This window comes from Lycium ferocissimum, chromosome 2 (assembly GCF_029784015.1).
Source record: "Lycium ferocissimum isolate CSIRO_LF1 chromosome 2, AGI_CSIRO_Lferr_CH_V1, whole genome shotgun sequence".
NCBI lineage: Eukaryota > Viridiplantae > Streptophyta > Magnoliopsida > Solanales > Solanaceae > Lycium > Lycium ferocissimum.
This window is the reverse complement of record NC_081343.1, coordinates 17309498-17325680: the sequence shown is the minus strand read 5'-3', so window position 1 is coordinate 17325680 and position 16183 is coordinate 17309498. Positions and strand designations below refer to the sequence as shown.

Genomic DNA, 16183 nt, shown 5'->3' with positions numbered 1-16183 from the left:
CATTTTACACTCAGACGATTTTCATGAATTTTTCCTACTTTTGGACCCCTGCCTCTCTGAGCGCAGTTGAAGGCGAGCCCTTGTCTCACTTTGGGGCGAGTTGGCCGAGCTCCCCTGTCACTTTTACACTCAGTTGACAGCGTTCAGTAAAATGGGCATAACTTCTAGCACAGAGCTCCGTGTGGGCTCCACAATATACCGTTGGAAAGCTATTTCAAAGGGCTATAACTTTTATGTTTAAGTTTTCTCAAATTCTTAACACAGTTTCACGAAAATGGCCCAGAAGACGGACCTACCGAAACTTAGGCGAGTTTAAGAGCCCTTAAGAACTTCACTAGTTGGTTTGACTGCAAAACAACTAGCTTCCACCCGAATTAATCCCGAATGGATTCATATAGATAAAATATCATCTTAACACTATATTTTTACACATTCACACCAAGTTCAAGTTTATGGGGTGTTACATTATCCCAAGATCCTTCGTCCTCGAATGAGAATCGTATTCTAGGAAGGTCACTAACCACCACGAATTTCAACCACGCAATCACCTTGCGAACGAATAGCTCGAAACTTAACTCATACCTGAAATAGGGAACAAGTGAGGATATCTCTTCTTCATGTCCTCTTCCGCTTCCCAAGTAGCTTCCTCTGTATTATGATTTCACCACAACACTTTAATCGCCGCAGCATCCTTTGTTCTCAACCTTCTAACTTGGCGATCCAAAATCTGAACTGGTTTTTCTTCATAAGCCAAGGATTCATCAATCTCAACCTCTTCATAGTTCAACACATAGGAAGGATCAGGTTTATACAACCTCAACATCGAAATGTGAGACACCGAAAGAACCATGGACATCTTAGTCGGTAATCTCAACTCATAAGCTACCTTTCCAACTCTTCTAGTAATCTTATAAGGACCAATATAGTGAGGACTAAGCTTGCCCTTTCTGCCAAACGCATTACCCCCTTCATAGGTGACACTTTCAAGAAAACCTTGTCATCAACAGTAAATTTCAATTCTCTACGCCTCATGTATGTATAAGACTTTTGTCTACTCTAAGCGGTCTTCAGTCGTTGTACAATAAGATTTACCTTTTCAATCACCTCATGAACTGAATCAAGACCCAATAATTCTACTTTGGTGGGTTCAAACCACCCAATTGGAGATATGCAATGCCTCCAAAAAAGAGCCTCATAAGGAGCCATCTGAATACTCGCCTGATAACTATTGTTGTAAGCGAATTCCACCAGAGGTAGGTGTTCATCCCAACTTCCTCCAAAATTAATTGCACAAGCACGCAACATATTCTCCAAAGTCTGAATCGTCCTCTCTGTTTGCCATCAATTTGAGGATGAAAAGCGGTACTCAAATTCACTCTAGTACCTAAACCTTCCTGAAAGGATTTCCAAAAGTGAGCAGTAAATTGCGTACCTCTATCAGATATAATCAATGTCGGAACACCATGCAATTTAACTATCTTTTTTAGATATAACTGGGCGTACTCCGCTGCGGTATATGACGTCTTCACAGGGAGAAAATGGGCAGACTTTGTGAGTCTATCCACGATCACCCAAATCGAATCAAATTTGGCCTTTGTACGGGGTAAACCCACAACGAAATCCATATTGATCACCTCCCACTTCCACTGCGGAATCTCGATATTCTGAGCCAGACCACCAGGTCTTTGATGTTCAGCCTTCACCTGTTGACAATTCAAACACTTAGCCATAAAGTTAGAAATATCGACCTTCATGCTTTTCCACCAATAGTGCTGCTTCAATTCCTTATACATTTTGGTGGATCCCAGATGAACCGAATACTTGGAACTATGAGCTTCCATCATTAATTCTTGTCGAAGACCATCAACATTTGGAACACACAATCGCCCTTGCAACTGCAGAACACAATCACCAGTCCCAACAGCAAATGAAGTGTACTCACCCCTTTCCACTCCATCTCTCAACTTTGCCAAAAGTTCATCATCATATTGCTTGGATTTAATCCTTTCCACAATGTTAGACCGTGATGGCGTGATTTCCACTAACTCTCCATCTTTAGTTTTATCAAGTCTAACCCCAAGACTAGCAAGTATTCGAATTTCCTTCCCCATGTGAATGTCATGAACGCGCAAATAAGCCAACATGCCCATAGATTTTCTACTCAAAGCATCAACAACCACATTAGCCTTACCAGGATGATACAAAATATTCAAGTAATAATCTTTTAACAACTCCAACCACCTCTTCTGTCTGAGATTCAACTCTCGCTGCTTAGAGATGTATTGCAAGCTTTTATGGTCAGTAAAAACATCGCAATGCTTACCATACAAATAGTGGCGCCAAATTTTCAAGTCAAATATCACGGCAGCCAACTCCAAGTCATGATCGGATAATTCTTCTCATGCTTTTTCAACTGTCGCGAAGCATAAGCAATCACCTTACCGTTCTGCATTAATACACAACCCAAACCAATTGAAGCATCACAATACACCACATATCCACGGACCCGGAAGGTAAAGTCAAAATAGAGCCGAAGTCAACCTTGTCTTAAGCTCTCGGAAACTCTTTTTACAAGCTTCGGACCACTCAAACTTAGCGCCTTTCTTCTGTGTCAATTTAGTCAATGGAGAGGCTATAGACAAAAAACCTTCCATAAACTTTCTGTAATAATTTGTCAACCCCAAGAAACTACGAATATCAGTCACACTAGTTGGTCTAGGCCAATCCTTAACCATTGAAATTTTCTGAGGATCTACTTTAATACCGTCACTAGTCACCACATGACCCAAGAAAGCCACAGACTCAAGCCAGAATTCACACTTTGAGAATTTTGCATAAAGCTTGTTCTCCTCAAGTCTTTGTCAAATTTATTCTCAAATGATTAGCATGATCCTCACGACTTCTAGAATACACCAAAATATCATCAATAAACACAATAATGAAGCGGTCTAGATAAGGCTTAAACACACGATTCATCAAATCCATGAATGCAGCAAGCGCATTAGTCAACCCAAAGGACATCACTAAAAACTCAAAGTGCCCATAACAAGTTCGGAAAGCGGTTTTCGGGATATCCTTCTCCTTTATCTTCAATTGGTGATACCCAGACCTCATGTCAATCTTTGAAAAGAACTTAGTACCCTGAAGTTGGTCAAACAAATCATCTATCCTAGGCAAAGGATACTTATTCTTAATGGTCACTTTATTGAGCTGAAGGTAATCAATACACATTCTAAGGGAACCATATTTCTTTCTAACAAACAATACTGGAGCACCCCAAGGTGAGGAACTTGGTCGGATCAAACCCTTATCCAACAAGTCCTTTAACTGACCCTTTAATTCTCACAGCTCCGCTGGAGCAATACGATAAGGTGGAATAGAAATAGGTTGCGTGTCAAGAATAACATCAATCCCAAAATCGATAACTCTATCAAGAGGAATACCAGGAAGATCGTCAGAAAACACTTTGGGATAATCACTAACTATGGGAACATATGCGAATTTGGGTACTACAGCTTTTGTATCATTAACAACAACCAAATGGTAAATACACCCCTTAATAATCATCTTATGAGCCTTAAGATAGGAAATACATTTACCCCTTGGCTTAGTAATTTCACCCTCCCACATAATAACAGGCTCATCGGGAAAGGCGAAACGAACTAACTTATGGCAACAATCCACATTAGCATAACATGCGGACAACCAGTCCATCCCTATAATTACATCAAAATCCATCATCTCAAGTTCATACAAATTAGCCACAGTCTCACGATCTTTAATCACAACAACACAATTTCTATACATTCTAGAAGCAATAACAGGAACACCAGAAGGCGTATCAACAACAAAGGGTTCCAACAGGTTCGGGTTTCATAACCATATCAAGAGAAACATAAGGGGTCACATAGGATAAATTTGAACCCGGATCGATCAACGAATACACATCAAGAGAACAAATAGTGTGAATACCTGTCTCAAAATATCAACGACCATACCGTACAATCACCACCAAACACCTACGACAGAATTCCAAGCGACCTTGCACCATCCATAGACTTATAAATCATAGCCAATATGCATCTCATACCACCAGTGTTCACTAGGTTAGAAACTGCAACACGAGTTAAAGCCAGACTGCGAGGCACGACTTAACGAATATGTTAGAATGATCCTAAAGGATGTTCAAGCTCTATAGAACAATCTAGAATCAAGAAGAATGAGAAACACTTATAAATGCCCTGGTAGCCTTTCGATCATGCAGGTGATCAGGCTGCACAAAGAAGACTCCACTAGACACAGACAACTCCTATGACACATCTAAACCTAGGCTCTGATACCAAGCTTGTCACGCCCCAAAATCCACCCTAGATGTAACCGGCATCCGACGTCATGAACAACATCGAAAGAACCTAAAAGATGCAATAACAACACTTGAACCCGCCAGGTTCAATATTCACCTCCAGCAGTTTATAAAATAAATACAATCAAATCATGGTATATGAATTAAATTAGTGGAAGTCTTTAATATTATAAACTTAATCAAAACGTGATGAACGCCCAAGAGTTAAACAAAACTCAACAACTACCCACAAGAATGTGTACTATAGAGCTTCTAAGGTAAAAGAGTAATTGTCTGACACATTGGGACGCAGCCCAAAAAAACTAAAATAGTAAATAAATATGATAACGGGTTTCCCACGAATGAACATGTCGTCTCACCAAGTCAGCAGCAACAACAAGTCCTTCCTAAGCGTTTTGAGTATCAAGAACCTGCTCTCCTCTGTTACTTAACACACCATAAAAAAGAACAATGGTATGCCTGAGTACTTCGTACTCAATGAGTGCCTCGGAGACAACAAGTAAGATGAAAATAAAGTACAATAATACTTAAGGAAATCAGTTCTTAGGATAGTATGAAACAACGTGAAATCAGTTATTCAGCTTGTGTATCTCAATAAGAATTATCAAAAGTGATTATAAAGCCTTTTGTCAAGCTACAACTTTCCAACATGCTTTTTATATCGATCATGATCATCAATAACAGTTCCATAAAGGATAAGGATATCACACTTGCCAATACAGGCCCAAGAATCAATAACATCGAAGGGATGACCTTAGAGGTTCCCTAAACATAGTGCACCATACCGGAATATGTAATTCTCAATGGCTATCCTTCGTCCCGAATAGCTAGGCATAAACTGCACCCCGGGTGACGAACCCGGCAGTGGCCACTCTTCCTCCCGAATGGCTAGGCATTACCATACTAGGATCTATAGTGACTACCCTTCCTCCCGAGTAGCTAGGCCAACACAACAACCACTTTCATAGCATAGAAGCAAATTCTTTATTCGTTTCAAGGTAGTCACATCATCAATGGTCATTAAGGTTCAATATGCCATATCATAAAGATAAATCATTTCAAAGAATGTCTTGAAAACATTGACACTTCTTTAACCAAGATTTCAATGTCATAATTCAACATAAAAACATCATTACCAACCCTTAGCCATCATTATTGATCATCTCTTATAGAGGAAAAATATTTATAAACTTATATACGTACGTAGAGCATGATACAAACTAGGTTTAATGTGGGCTTGTCCCCACACGCACATTAACCACAATCAAACCAGGAAATAGAGTTTCAAATCATGAAAAGTTCACCTTTTTATTTAATAAAGAGCCCTTGAATGAAACTTATACTCCTAAGATTAGTTTCAAAAAGGAGACATGCATCCAAAACCAGCTTTCAAAAGAGAGACATACCTTAATTATGCTTTACGTATCTTAACAATTCACCTTCTTAGTGAAGAACACCCAAAACCCTAGCTTTAAATCACTTGGGAAGGATTGACCTTGGAAATCCTATGTTTTAGTTGAAGAATCATGTTACTAATCATGAATAATTGTTAGAATTACTTAGGAATCGTTAGAGCGATCTTACCTTGACGTGGGAGGATGAGGAGAGGAGGAAAACGGCTGCTTAGGGCTTTAGAATGAAGTTGTAATGTCTAACAACTAAAATTTCGAGTTAAGTAATGAATTTATAGCACGGGGCATTTTGGATCCCCTGGCTTGCCGAGCGCGATCTATGGCTTGCCCCTGCCTCGCTTTGGGGCGAGCTCGGCGAGCTCCCTTGTCCATTTTACACTTAGACGATTTTCATGAATTTTTCCCACTTTTGGGCCCCTACCTCGCTGAGCGCGGTCCATGGCAAGCCCTTGTCTCGCGAGCTCGCCCCCTGTAACTTTTACACTCAGTCGACAACATTCAGTAAAATGGGCCTAACTTCCAAAGACGAGCTCCGTTCGGGCTCCACAATATACTTTTGGAAAGCTATTTCAAAGGGCTACAACTTTTACGTTTTAAGTTTTCTCATATTCTTAACAAATTTTCACGAAAATGGCACAAAAGACAGACCTACCGAAACTTAGGTGCGTTTAAGAGCCCTTCCAACTTCACTAGTTGGTTTGATTTCAAAACAACTACCTTCACCCAAATTCATCCCGAATGGATTCAAATAGATAAAATATCATCTTAACACTAGATTTTTACACATTCACACCTAGTTCAAGTTTACGGGGTGTTACAAACTTGAAACATGAAGGTATAACAAAATACAATTCCAAAGTTCTGAAAAGTTTCAATGGGTATCTACACATTTCATTCCCATACATTGTTAAATAATATTTAGATATAGCCCATAAAAATAATACTTTATTAGATCAGAAAAATGGGCGTCTTTAATTGATATCATATCTATGTATAATTATATTAAATATGTGAGTCCACTAAATAGAGAATTTCTAACATATGTCCACTGTTCCACCTGATGAGTAAACAATAATCTAAAGAAGAATGTAAAATAAAGTAGTAGTAGTGGTAGTTCTTTTAAGGACCAAAAACTTATAGTTTGCTAATGTATTACCTTCCTTCAGTAAACAAATACTACTAATTTCAGCAACTGTAAACGAAGTGCTAAACAGTACAGATTCATAATGATTAACGAAAAAATAGCTAGGTAAATGGAGTAGATCAGTGAAGGATTTGAGGATTCTTAAGATACAGTTAATCAAGGAGAAAGGATAGACTGCCAATCAAGGAGAAAGGAGAGACTGCCAACATGTGGACTGTCACATGAAGTGGAATTTCATTAATATTTTTTTCTTTCTTCACAAGCCACACTATCAGAATACTTCTAGCCAAACATGGCTTGCTATCATTAATCAGTTGGAGAATATTACCCAATATAGCTATGAAATGGAAAATTCATATGCCACCTGTCACATACTCTAAATAGTGGACTAATGGCCATAAGGCCCTTCAACAGAAAGCTCCAGCATGTTACCCTTCACAGTGAAGACATTACAAAGTGAAAAAGGAAGGCTGAGATTTACTTCTAAGATTGTAGATAAAGTTGGGTAATTTTGTGAAAACATTACAAAGTTTAAACAGCTAATTGCTACTGCAATTGAGTACCATCCAATATAATCTGGTTGTGAAGTCCAGTTATTTTACAGAACGCTATGACACTTGGGATTGTTATTCTAATAAAGCATTAGCATATTATATAATTAGGGCTTCAATTTTTTGGAGTTCAACGTAGGCTTTGTGTTTCTTTGATCTACTCACTCATGCTTGGCGCCAATGTCTCTCGAATTTTGCCATCCACTGGAAAAGCATAAAACTAGTCAATCATGGTTAGCAACCAACATTACATATGCAGGTATATGAACAAATACATCATCCCATGAACTTATATGCAAACGATTTAGTGTATTTGAGGACAGTATAAATCTAAGACAAATGGTATTCCATTGAAGAATCCCCTTTGGACCCTGTAGCTATATTCCTGAGCATGGACTCCCTAAATCACTGCCTTGTATGATGATTTTCAGCCTCGAGCACATTGTGGTCTCTGCAATAGAATTGAAAGTGCAAACACCTTGTCATCATTGGTAACAACATTTCATTTCATCAGCAAGATATCTGAGCTCAATGGCAACTGGTGTATAATGGATCAGCACTTAGATAGAAGTTGAAAGGCCATATAAACAACTAAAGTCGAATCTGGTTCAGCAGCAAAAAGAGGGTGTTTTCCTCTTTTCTTTGAGTAGTCTGTGAGGCATCTTAACTATTTATGACAGTCAACATCATGATGACTCAATGGCTTTCCCTACACTAGCTGCTGCTACCCCAATGACTCAATTGGAACGACGCTCACCTGATCCCTCGCTATTGCAGAAAATCCATCTCTGTCTATGCTCTCACAACAATCACTCTTAGCTTCAGTAAATCTCAGAAAAATCTCTTAATTTCTTTCTGAGTTTCCCCTCATATTCAACACTTCACAAGTGACTAATCTATCGTCCTACAGCAATATATCAACATTTTGAATGATCTCCAAGGCTTGAGAGCTAACAACTGATCCAATTCCACCAAGAACACATTCCAGAGTAAAAGAACTATTTTAATTTGTAATTATTACACTGCCACCATTAAAACTCTTAAAGTTCTCAACATCATTTCGAGACTTTTTCCCCCAGAAGTTTCCAGATTCACTCTGATGGGTAACCGCTTAAGCAGTACCATTGCCGCGGTACTGGTGCCACCATAGCGGGCACCACACACCAGGATTCCCCTAAGTTTCAAAATCTCAACCCGAAATCCCGACTATCACCCGAGGCTATCTGCTCACATACCATATATGCAGACATACATAAAAACACACTACGAACGCGCTCATGGCCTCAAAATTCCCAACGGAGGTCTTATTGACCGAGTCAATCCCCGATACCTCCAAAACCAACTTCCCAACCCAAGTACCAAAATGCACCCGAGCACATTGGGAACCGAAGCGAATATACACAAGTTCTAAAAGACCATCCGGACCTCTCGGAATCGATGAATTCCCGAAAAAGGTCCGTTTTCCCGAAAGTCAACTTTGGGTCAACTTTTTTTCGCTTTAAGCCCGAATTTTCCAAAAAGTAACCCAAATTATATCCAAATACCTCGGGAAGCGTGCCAACGGTAGGGTCAAGCGTGAGCTAAACAAGCTCGGGGAAGGGTCAAACGTATACTATAACGGCCAAACATGTCGTTACAATTCTATTGAAAAAATAATCATATAGATTCTCCATTGCTATGTACTCTTACATCTGATAAATGCAAGTTTGAACTAGATACTTGTTCAAAATCTCCTTATACTTCCCCTTGGAACCTTCAAGTCCTTAACTAAAGTGGGTCATTTTTTCTCTATGAACTCCCCAACACTCCTAAATTTGTTAACATACAGAAAAATAAATACTAGAAAGTTTTACATATTGCAAAGACTGCTCCTTAGGCATTAGGCAACACCCATAGATCCTGCAACAATTTTCATTTCGAAGCGATAGATATGTTAAGAAGTTTAAATGCAGCATTGTTAAATGTAAACGAGACGCATAGTAATTTTTTTTTTTGGTAAATAGAGTATTTTTTGTTCCTGTTTGAAACGAACACCAATATTCAAGTCATCTAAATTCAACAATCAAATTACCTTCAAAAAGTAACACTTGCCCACCCGATGCATGCACCAAAAAATAAGTCCAGAACATGTGTTATTATGTTTACATAACTTTTATCATAAACTTTTATCACTTGAATCATATGTTAAGCAAATATCAAAGACGGTTTACTACCTCACATGTAAACATGATGGCATTACAAGTCATTCCTAAAAGCGTGAAAAATAGGAAACATCAAATATTAGAATAAAACCCTTCGAAATTCATAGTAAGGATTCAATATTATTGTAAGAAAAAAGAAAAAGAAACAAACTTAACTCACCTCAATTCGTGAATAATTCTCCAGCTAAATTCAAATTAACTGACTTCGATGCATGTGCAAGTGCTTTCTAACAAAGAATTAGTCATATTAAGCTTTGAAGAGTAAATTGATGAGAACGTTCAAAGAGTAAAAGAGAATGAGAATTAAGTTGTAACAAAAGTATAATGGTAATAGCATAGAACCTCTTAAAGATTCATAGTTTCAGAAGTGAGGAAGTATAAGAGCAGTACTTTGGCACTATAAGAAGGTGATCATTTAGCACAAAATGGAAAAAGAGGACAAACAAATTCAAAAACTGTGCTGCCTTATAGCATGTTTCAGAACTCTTAGCTCTTTATTTTTCTATTCTTATTCTTCTTCCATTTTTTTTTTTTTTTTGCTTCCTATATGTTTAAGAAGAGGTAGTATTATGTTAACAAAAGCAGGAAAAAATCAGCACTTCCATCTCACTGTCCAGTGAAGAGACCAAATGCTATTATTCTTTCTACTAAGTGCAATATGAACAAATATTAAGAAGTTGAAATCAGACACCAAAACATTATGCTAACGTCTTACTAATTTACTTACCTATCGCATCATTTTGGGAAGACTCTGACAAGGAGCAAATTCTGATGCCTTGGCCTTGAAAACTCTTCAACTTCAAAAGTTGATTCTTTATTCCAGTATTGTTGTTCGTCCAGGAATATAGTTCTCATCCCAACCTCCTTGATACTGAAACATTTTTTATCAAATTCCACACTGGCTAAAGCCTCAATAATATCACCGGGTTGCAATGAATCTCCAATATCCCAATAACTTAACCACATCATCCGCTCTTCACCTTCAGGAATACCTAGGAACAAAGGATCTTGCCGCCACTTCATTCTTCGCGACAAGTTATTGATTGAAATGCATGGTAAAAATCCCTCAGTTACAATTTCCTTACTCTCCAAACATGTATACACCAAGCAAAAGCTTAAGCCACGAACTCGATGATTATCAGGATTAGTCACCCTAAATGATGTATGGAAAGGCACACTTAACTTAGCGTGTTAAACCAACTTGGCATGTGTTCACTCAACAAGAATGTGGAGAAGATGCCGTTGCAGTAAAATCCCTGAGACAATAAAATTTAAGCAGTTGCATTATTAGCATATCCACATAATATATGCTACAGTTTACATAGAAACAAATAAGAGTACCTGAGCTGGAAGCCTCTTAGGTGGGAGACGTTGTATTTTAGCCATATCATTTTGGACGAATTTTGGAAATCCCATTGCATTTGAATGCAATTTCTCAATGTCGAATCTTAATCCAAAAGTAACATTTCTAATCAGTTCCAAGTTTGAAAGATTCAAATATCTGAGAATTTCTTCATTAACATTTTCAAGAGGTTCTAACTTGAAATAAGGATCCATCTGAACCAGATTAGCACAATTTAGGTAAAGTACACCACATGAACTAAGTAGGCCACATACTCTCTCCAAGGATATACAATCAGTTGCATCCACTATGTCGACACCATTTGGAATTTCACTGATTGATTTTAGCCTTGTACACGAAGTTAGTGAAAGGTTTTGAAGCCTGCTAAGATGCATGATGCTCTCTGGGGGACAGGAAATTGGATTTTGGCTCAAATTCAAGTCTTTCAGAAAGTTGAGCATGCTAAAATCAATGGAGAAATGCATTATCACCTAGATTGCAGTCAGAAATACTCAAAGTAACTAGAGAGGCTGGAAAACTGATTGGGGAAATTCTACAACATACTTTCTCCTTCCTCAGCCAGGACCACAAGATGGTATACCATGGTCGGACATGTTTGGTAGTTATTATTTGGTTTGTTCGATTCCGTCAGAAAGCTCGCCTGGCAAATCCATGGCCGCATATTCAAGATTAGAGCACCAAAAATATCAAGGGTCTCTAGAAACTTTAACATGCAAACGCTTTCTGGAATCCTCCTCAACTTTGTACATCCATTAAGGTTCAACAGAGTGAGTCCCTCTACATATCCGATAGAGTCGTCTATCTCTGTCAGATTTGTACAGTATTCGAGGATTAATTGTTCAAGATTGGGAAGTTCTGAAAAATCAGGTGATCTTCTAAGCTAATAAGAGTGGCTGAGACTGAGAAACTTTAGACATCTGAATAACTATGAATGGAACAAAGAAATGAAAAGATATGTTAGATGCCAATTGATGACTTCAAAAACAATGCTGGAATAGATGATGACAAAGTGATCGGATAAAGTACCTTTGGTCCTTTCCAAAGCTGTTTCAAGCTGCTGTATCGAAGATCTAATGTGACAAGGCTTTCTAATGGAATGTCACTTGGTAGGGATTCTAACTGAAGGCAATGCCAAGACAACCATCTTAACTTCTTGGGAAATTTCTTGTAACATCCACAAAGTTGTATGTTGCTAAGCAATAGAAATCTTAGCTTGCGCATTTGTATAAATGCATCAGTTACCAAATCTTCATTTGGAACTTCCACGGTGTCCATGGTATGATTTGAGAAAATGGACATCCAACTTTGTTTTGGTCGACATCTTTGAGAATTATTCAGAAATTCTTCCAGCTTACGTTTTTTGCCATAAATTTCACTAGCTGTTATCCTGATTTTCCCCTGATCTTTAAGCATATTTCTGTCAAGAATGATGCCTTCAATTGTTTCTGTACCCTAATAGAAAAAGAAAAAGACATCTATGAGAAAAGTGTACACATGGTTTAAAGAAAGAAACTAGTGATTAGGATTCTTACAGTTTTGTTTTTCAATACGTATAAACATTCTCTATGACGCCATAGTCTACTACACCTCCCTGGCTCCTCAAATGATTCATGGCGAACAATTTCTCTACCCATATCTTGAATCAATTGATGCATGATGAGCTTACCCGAATGTACTGACAAGAGATCTCTATCAATAAGGTTCTGGATCCCCACTATAGTTAAAAGTTCACATTTATCTAATATTTTGACAGCAAAATCTTTATCCTCCCAGACAAAGCTATATGAAGGAATAGACTCCTATCATCATCTTCTAGAGATTCATAACTGATTTTGAGCAGTTCAATAATCCGATTATTAGGAACAACTTTCAACTTTTCTATTGTACTTTGCCATACATCAAGATTTTGTCCTGCCAGGGAAGAACCCAAAACTCTCAGTGCAAGTGGAATTCCTCCACACCGTTTCACTACTTCATTTGAATACTTAAGAAAACCCTCTACAGGATGTGGTTTTCGGAAGGTATACCAACTGAAGAGCTCTAAGGATTCATCACTTCTCAGTGTCTCAACACTATACACCTTATCAACTAGGCGAGGAGTTAGAATACGCTCCTGTCGGGTTGTTATGTGTCATGACCCAACCCCGCAGGCCGTGACTAGTGCCCGAGCTGGGCACTCGTACGTACCTCCTATCCATAATCATTCTACTAATAACATAAGCATAAGCGAAGGTGAATCGTCGCCCCAAAGCTGACACATATATACATATATACATATATACATAACGGGCGTAAGCCGGTAAGGCTATCAAAATACAAGAACATAAACCGAGCGATGACACGGTACTGTCTCGTACGTACTCGCCCACAACCCACACGTACATGTCTACGGACCTATGCGAGTCATAACAAAAACGAGATCCATATGACGGGACGGGGCCCGCCGTACCCATGAACAACATATACATAAACAACAGAAAAATCTGTACCAAAAGTGTAGGCTCCGGATCAAGGGAGCTCTCCGGCAGCAGAATGGACGCCCTAAGCGGACGAGTCACCGGAACGTCTATCTGTACCTGCGCGGCATGAAACGTAGCCCCCGAAGAAAGGGGGTCAGTACGGAACATGTACTGAGTATGTAAAGCAGGAAAGAACAATAAACAGGATCATAATCAAAATAGGGGTCACCGGAACAAGTGTAATAGCCAGATAACAACTCGCCTCTTTAGATACTTATCATATATATGCATATGTCGGTAAGTAGAACCATATCACAGCCATGTTGTCATATCATCGGACAAACTTATACATATATATACCGTACCCGACCCTCTAATGAGGGACTCGGTGAGTAAAATCATCATATACCTGTCATTTATCGGAAGTCATATGCGGATTTGCAGAAAACATGTATAAACGTCAGAATGCCAGAGTACTTACTTCTGAACATAAATCATACATATCAATAACATATGTCATATACGGTCCATAAAGGGGACCCGGCGGACGGAACGTGGTCGCCCCTCCTGCCTTGGGCGCCACAACTCATCATACTTCGGAAGTTTTGTATATTCTCCGAACATCTCCTCCGAATCACATCATATTTCAGAATCATATCACATTTCAGAACCATATCATATTTCAGAACTCATCATACTTCGTATCATATCATATATCGTAATCGGATCATATTTCGTACGCTCATCATACTTCGGAATCTCATCATACTTTGATTGTGCGCACGATGACAACCGGCCGGGACTCGGCGAAGGAAGTAACAATAATATGCACGAGCAGAATCGTAGGAATCATATACAATATAAAACATTCATAAACCATATGCAACATAAACATTTAGCAAAACTTAGTAAATTAATCAGAACGAACCATTGTTTACAGATTAGGGTCATAGTCCAATCAAATTTCCGTTTGAATGCCATTCGGGAACATATCAAACGAACTTTGGGAATCATAATTACATATCGAATTCATAAGCATAGCAATACTCATTTCAGACTCGGTGAATGCGTAGGTAATCATGTTCGGGGGATTAAGTAATAAACATGCTAATTCCTTTACAAAAAACGTTAGAACGGTACAAAAGAAAGTCTCGTGGGCCCACGGACGAGCGTCAATCCCGCCCGAGCCCACTTATGAAAGTTGGGGGATATTATACCTTATGGAATCACCTATGAAGGTTTCGGGGCGATCCGAGCCTTTCTACGAAAGTTACGGGTGTTCGTAGTTTCGGGGTCGTTTGGGAACCAACTTCTTTTAAAACAAAACTTTCATGCAACATTTCGGATTTAGTCATACCAAAGGACATAAGAACCATAACTCGGCTATTTCAAGAACACGAATGTCAAGAAACAAATAAGAATCATAGACACGCTCGGATCGCAAGAGTGGAGTTGCCTCGGGATTCGTGTCATAACCTATGTTCAACTAAGACATGCCATAAGAAAGAAAGTAAGCTCTACATACCTTGGCCGCTCCTTAAACTAATCCAAACTCAGGCCTCGGCTCTCCAAAATCTACACGACGTCAATGAATATCAATCGTTAGCTATAAACGTTTAGGAATTCAATTCCAAACTATTTCCCAATTCTACGTAAAATCACAAAGCACCTCCCCTATAAATCGCGACACCCGAGAATTTAACTCGGCCAATTTGTCAACAAGAATACCAACAACCATTCGAGAATACTTTAAATAATTCGCGCAACATTCCAAATGGTCAAACCAACATACTACATTACCAAAACTTTCCAATTTCCATAGGAACGACATCAACACGTTTTCTCCTTCCAAATTCATAAACTACATCGACAACCCACACATTAACAACATTATCGTCACAATTTCAAGCAACTACATTAAGATCACATTAAACTTCAAATCAGCCCACACGGTTTTGATCTTCAACTAGGATCATTAAACTTCATTTTACACAATAAAATTCATAACGATGACGACCAAAACACTAGATAACATTAACTCATTTCTAGCATACCAAGCAGCCCCTAATCACGGCCCAACACCAATATACATAATATCATGAGTTTCATTCATTTTCTACACATTACAACAACACATAAACATGCTAAATTCAATTACTCTCCACTCCTACACAACACACACATATGCACGGCCTCACACACACATACACGGCTACACTTCAACTTCTATATTTTCGCGATTTTCATTCATTTCCATACTTCACAACATACACAAATCATCCATAACATATGAAAAACAAGGTTGAACCATACCTCTTTCACTTGATTCTTCAAGTTGACTATGAGCCACGCCTTGAACCAACGCTTGTTCTAACTACTTCAACAACTCCACCACGTTGTTATGCACCTTGTAAGGAGTAGAATTGCTAGAGAAATTTTATTTTTTTTCCTCTTTTTCTCACCCTTGCTCGGCTGCTCTCTCTTGGCCGAATGGCTTGGTTTATTTTTCTCCAAGCTTCTCAATTTTTCTCCAAGCTTCTAAGTGTTTGAAAATGAAGAACATGTGATGAATTATTCATCTTAATACTACATATAAGAAGCGTCCATGTGGCCATGGCCCACACCTTAGGTGGCCGGCCACATGGCCCTTATTTTCTCTCTTTTTTTTTTTTTTTTTTTTCATCTAATAA

The 16183-nt window shown here is 38.6% G+C and overlaps 2 protein-coding genes across 3 annotated transcripts; both read right to left on the bottom strand.

Annotated features, from left to right (window-relative positions):
• Positions 1 to 10404: 10404 nt before the first annotated feature.
• LOC132047957 (uncharacterized) lies at positions 10405 to 11479 on the bottom strand. The gene is made up of 2 exons (XM_059438916.1): positions 11013 to 11479; positions 10405 to 10927 (listed from the first exon to the last, which is right to left on the bottom strand). Exons 1-2 carry the CDS (start codon positions 11472 to 11474, stop codon positions 10850 to 10852), a joined length of 540 nt encoding a protein of 179 aa, XP_059294899.1. The 5' UTR covers positions 11475 to 11479; the 3' UTR covers positions 10405 to 10849.
• A 215-nt stretch (positions 11480 to 11694) lies between these two features.
• Positions 11695 to 12807, bottom strand: LOC132047956 (disease resistance protein RPS4-like). Of its 2 annotated transcripts, XR_009412860.1 has the most exons (3): positions 12567 to 12807; positions 12061 to 12479; positions 11695 to 11959 (listed from the first exon to the last, which is right to left on the bottom strand). XR_009412860.1 is itself a non-coding variant. In XM_059438915.1 (2 exons), exons 1-2 carry the CDS (start codon positions 12445 to 12447, stop codon positions 11915 to 11917), a joined length of 432 nt encoding a protein of 143 aa, XP_059294898.1. In that variant the 5' UTR covers positions 12448 to 12533; the 3' UTR covers positions 11695 to 11914. The 2 variants fall into 2 exon arrangements, 1 of the variants encoding a protein (XP_059294898.1); XM_059438915.1 differs by lacking the exon at positions 12567 to 12807 and having other exon boundaries at positions 12061 to 12533.
• Between the last annotated feature and the right edge of the window lie 3376 nt (positions 12808 to 16183).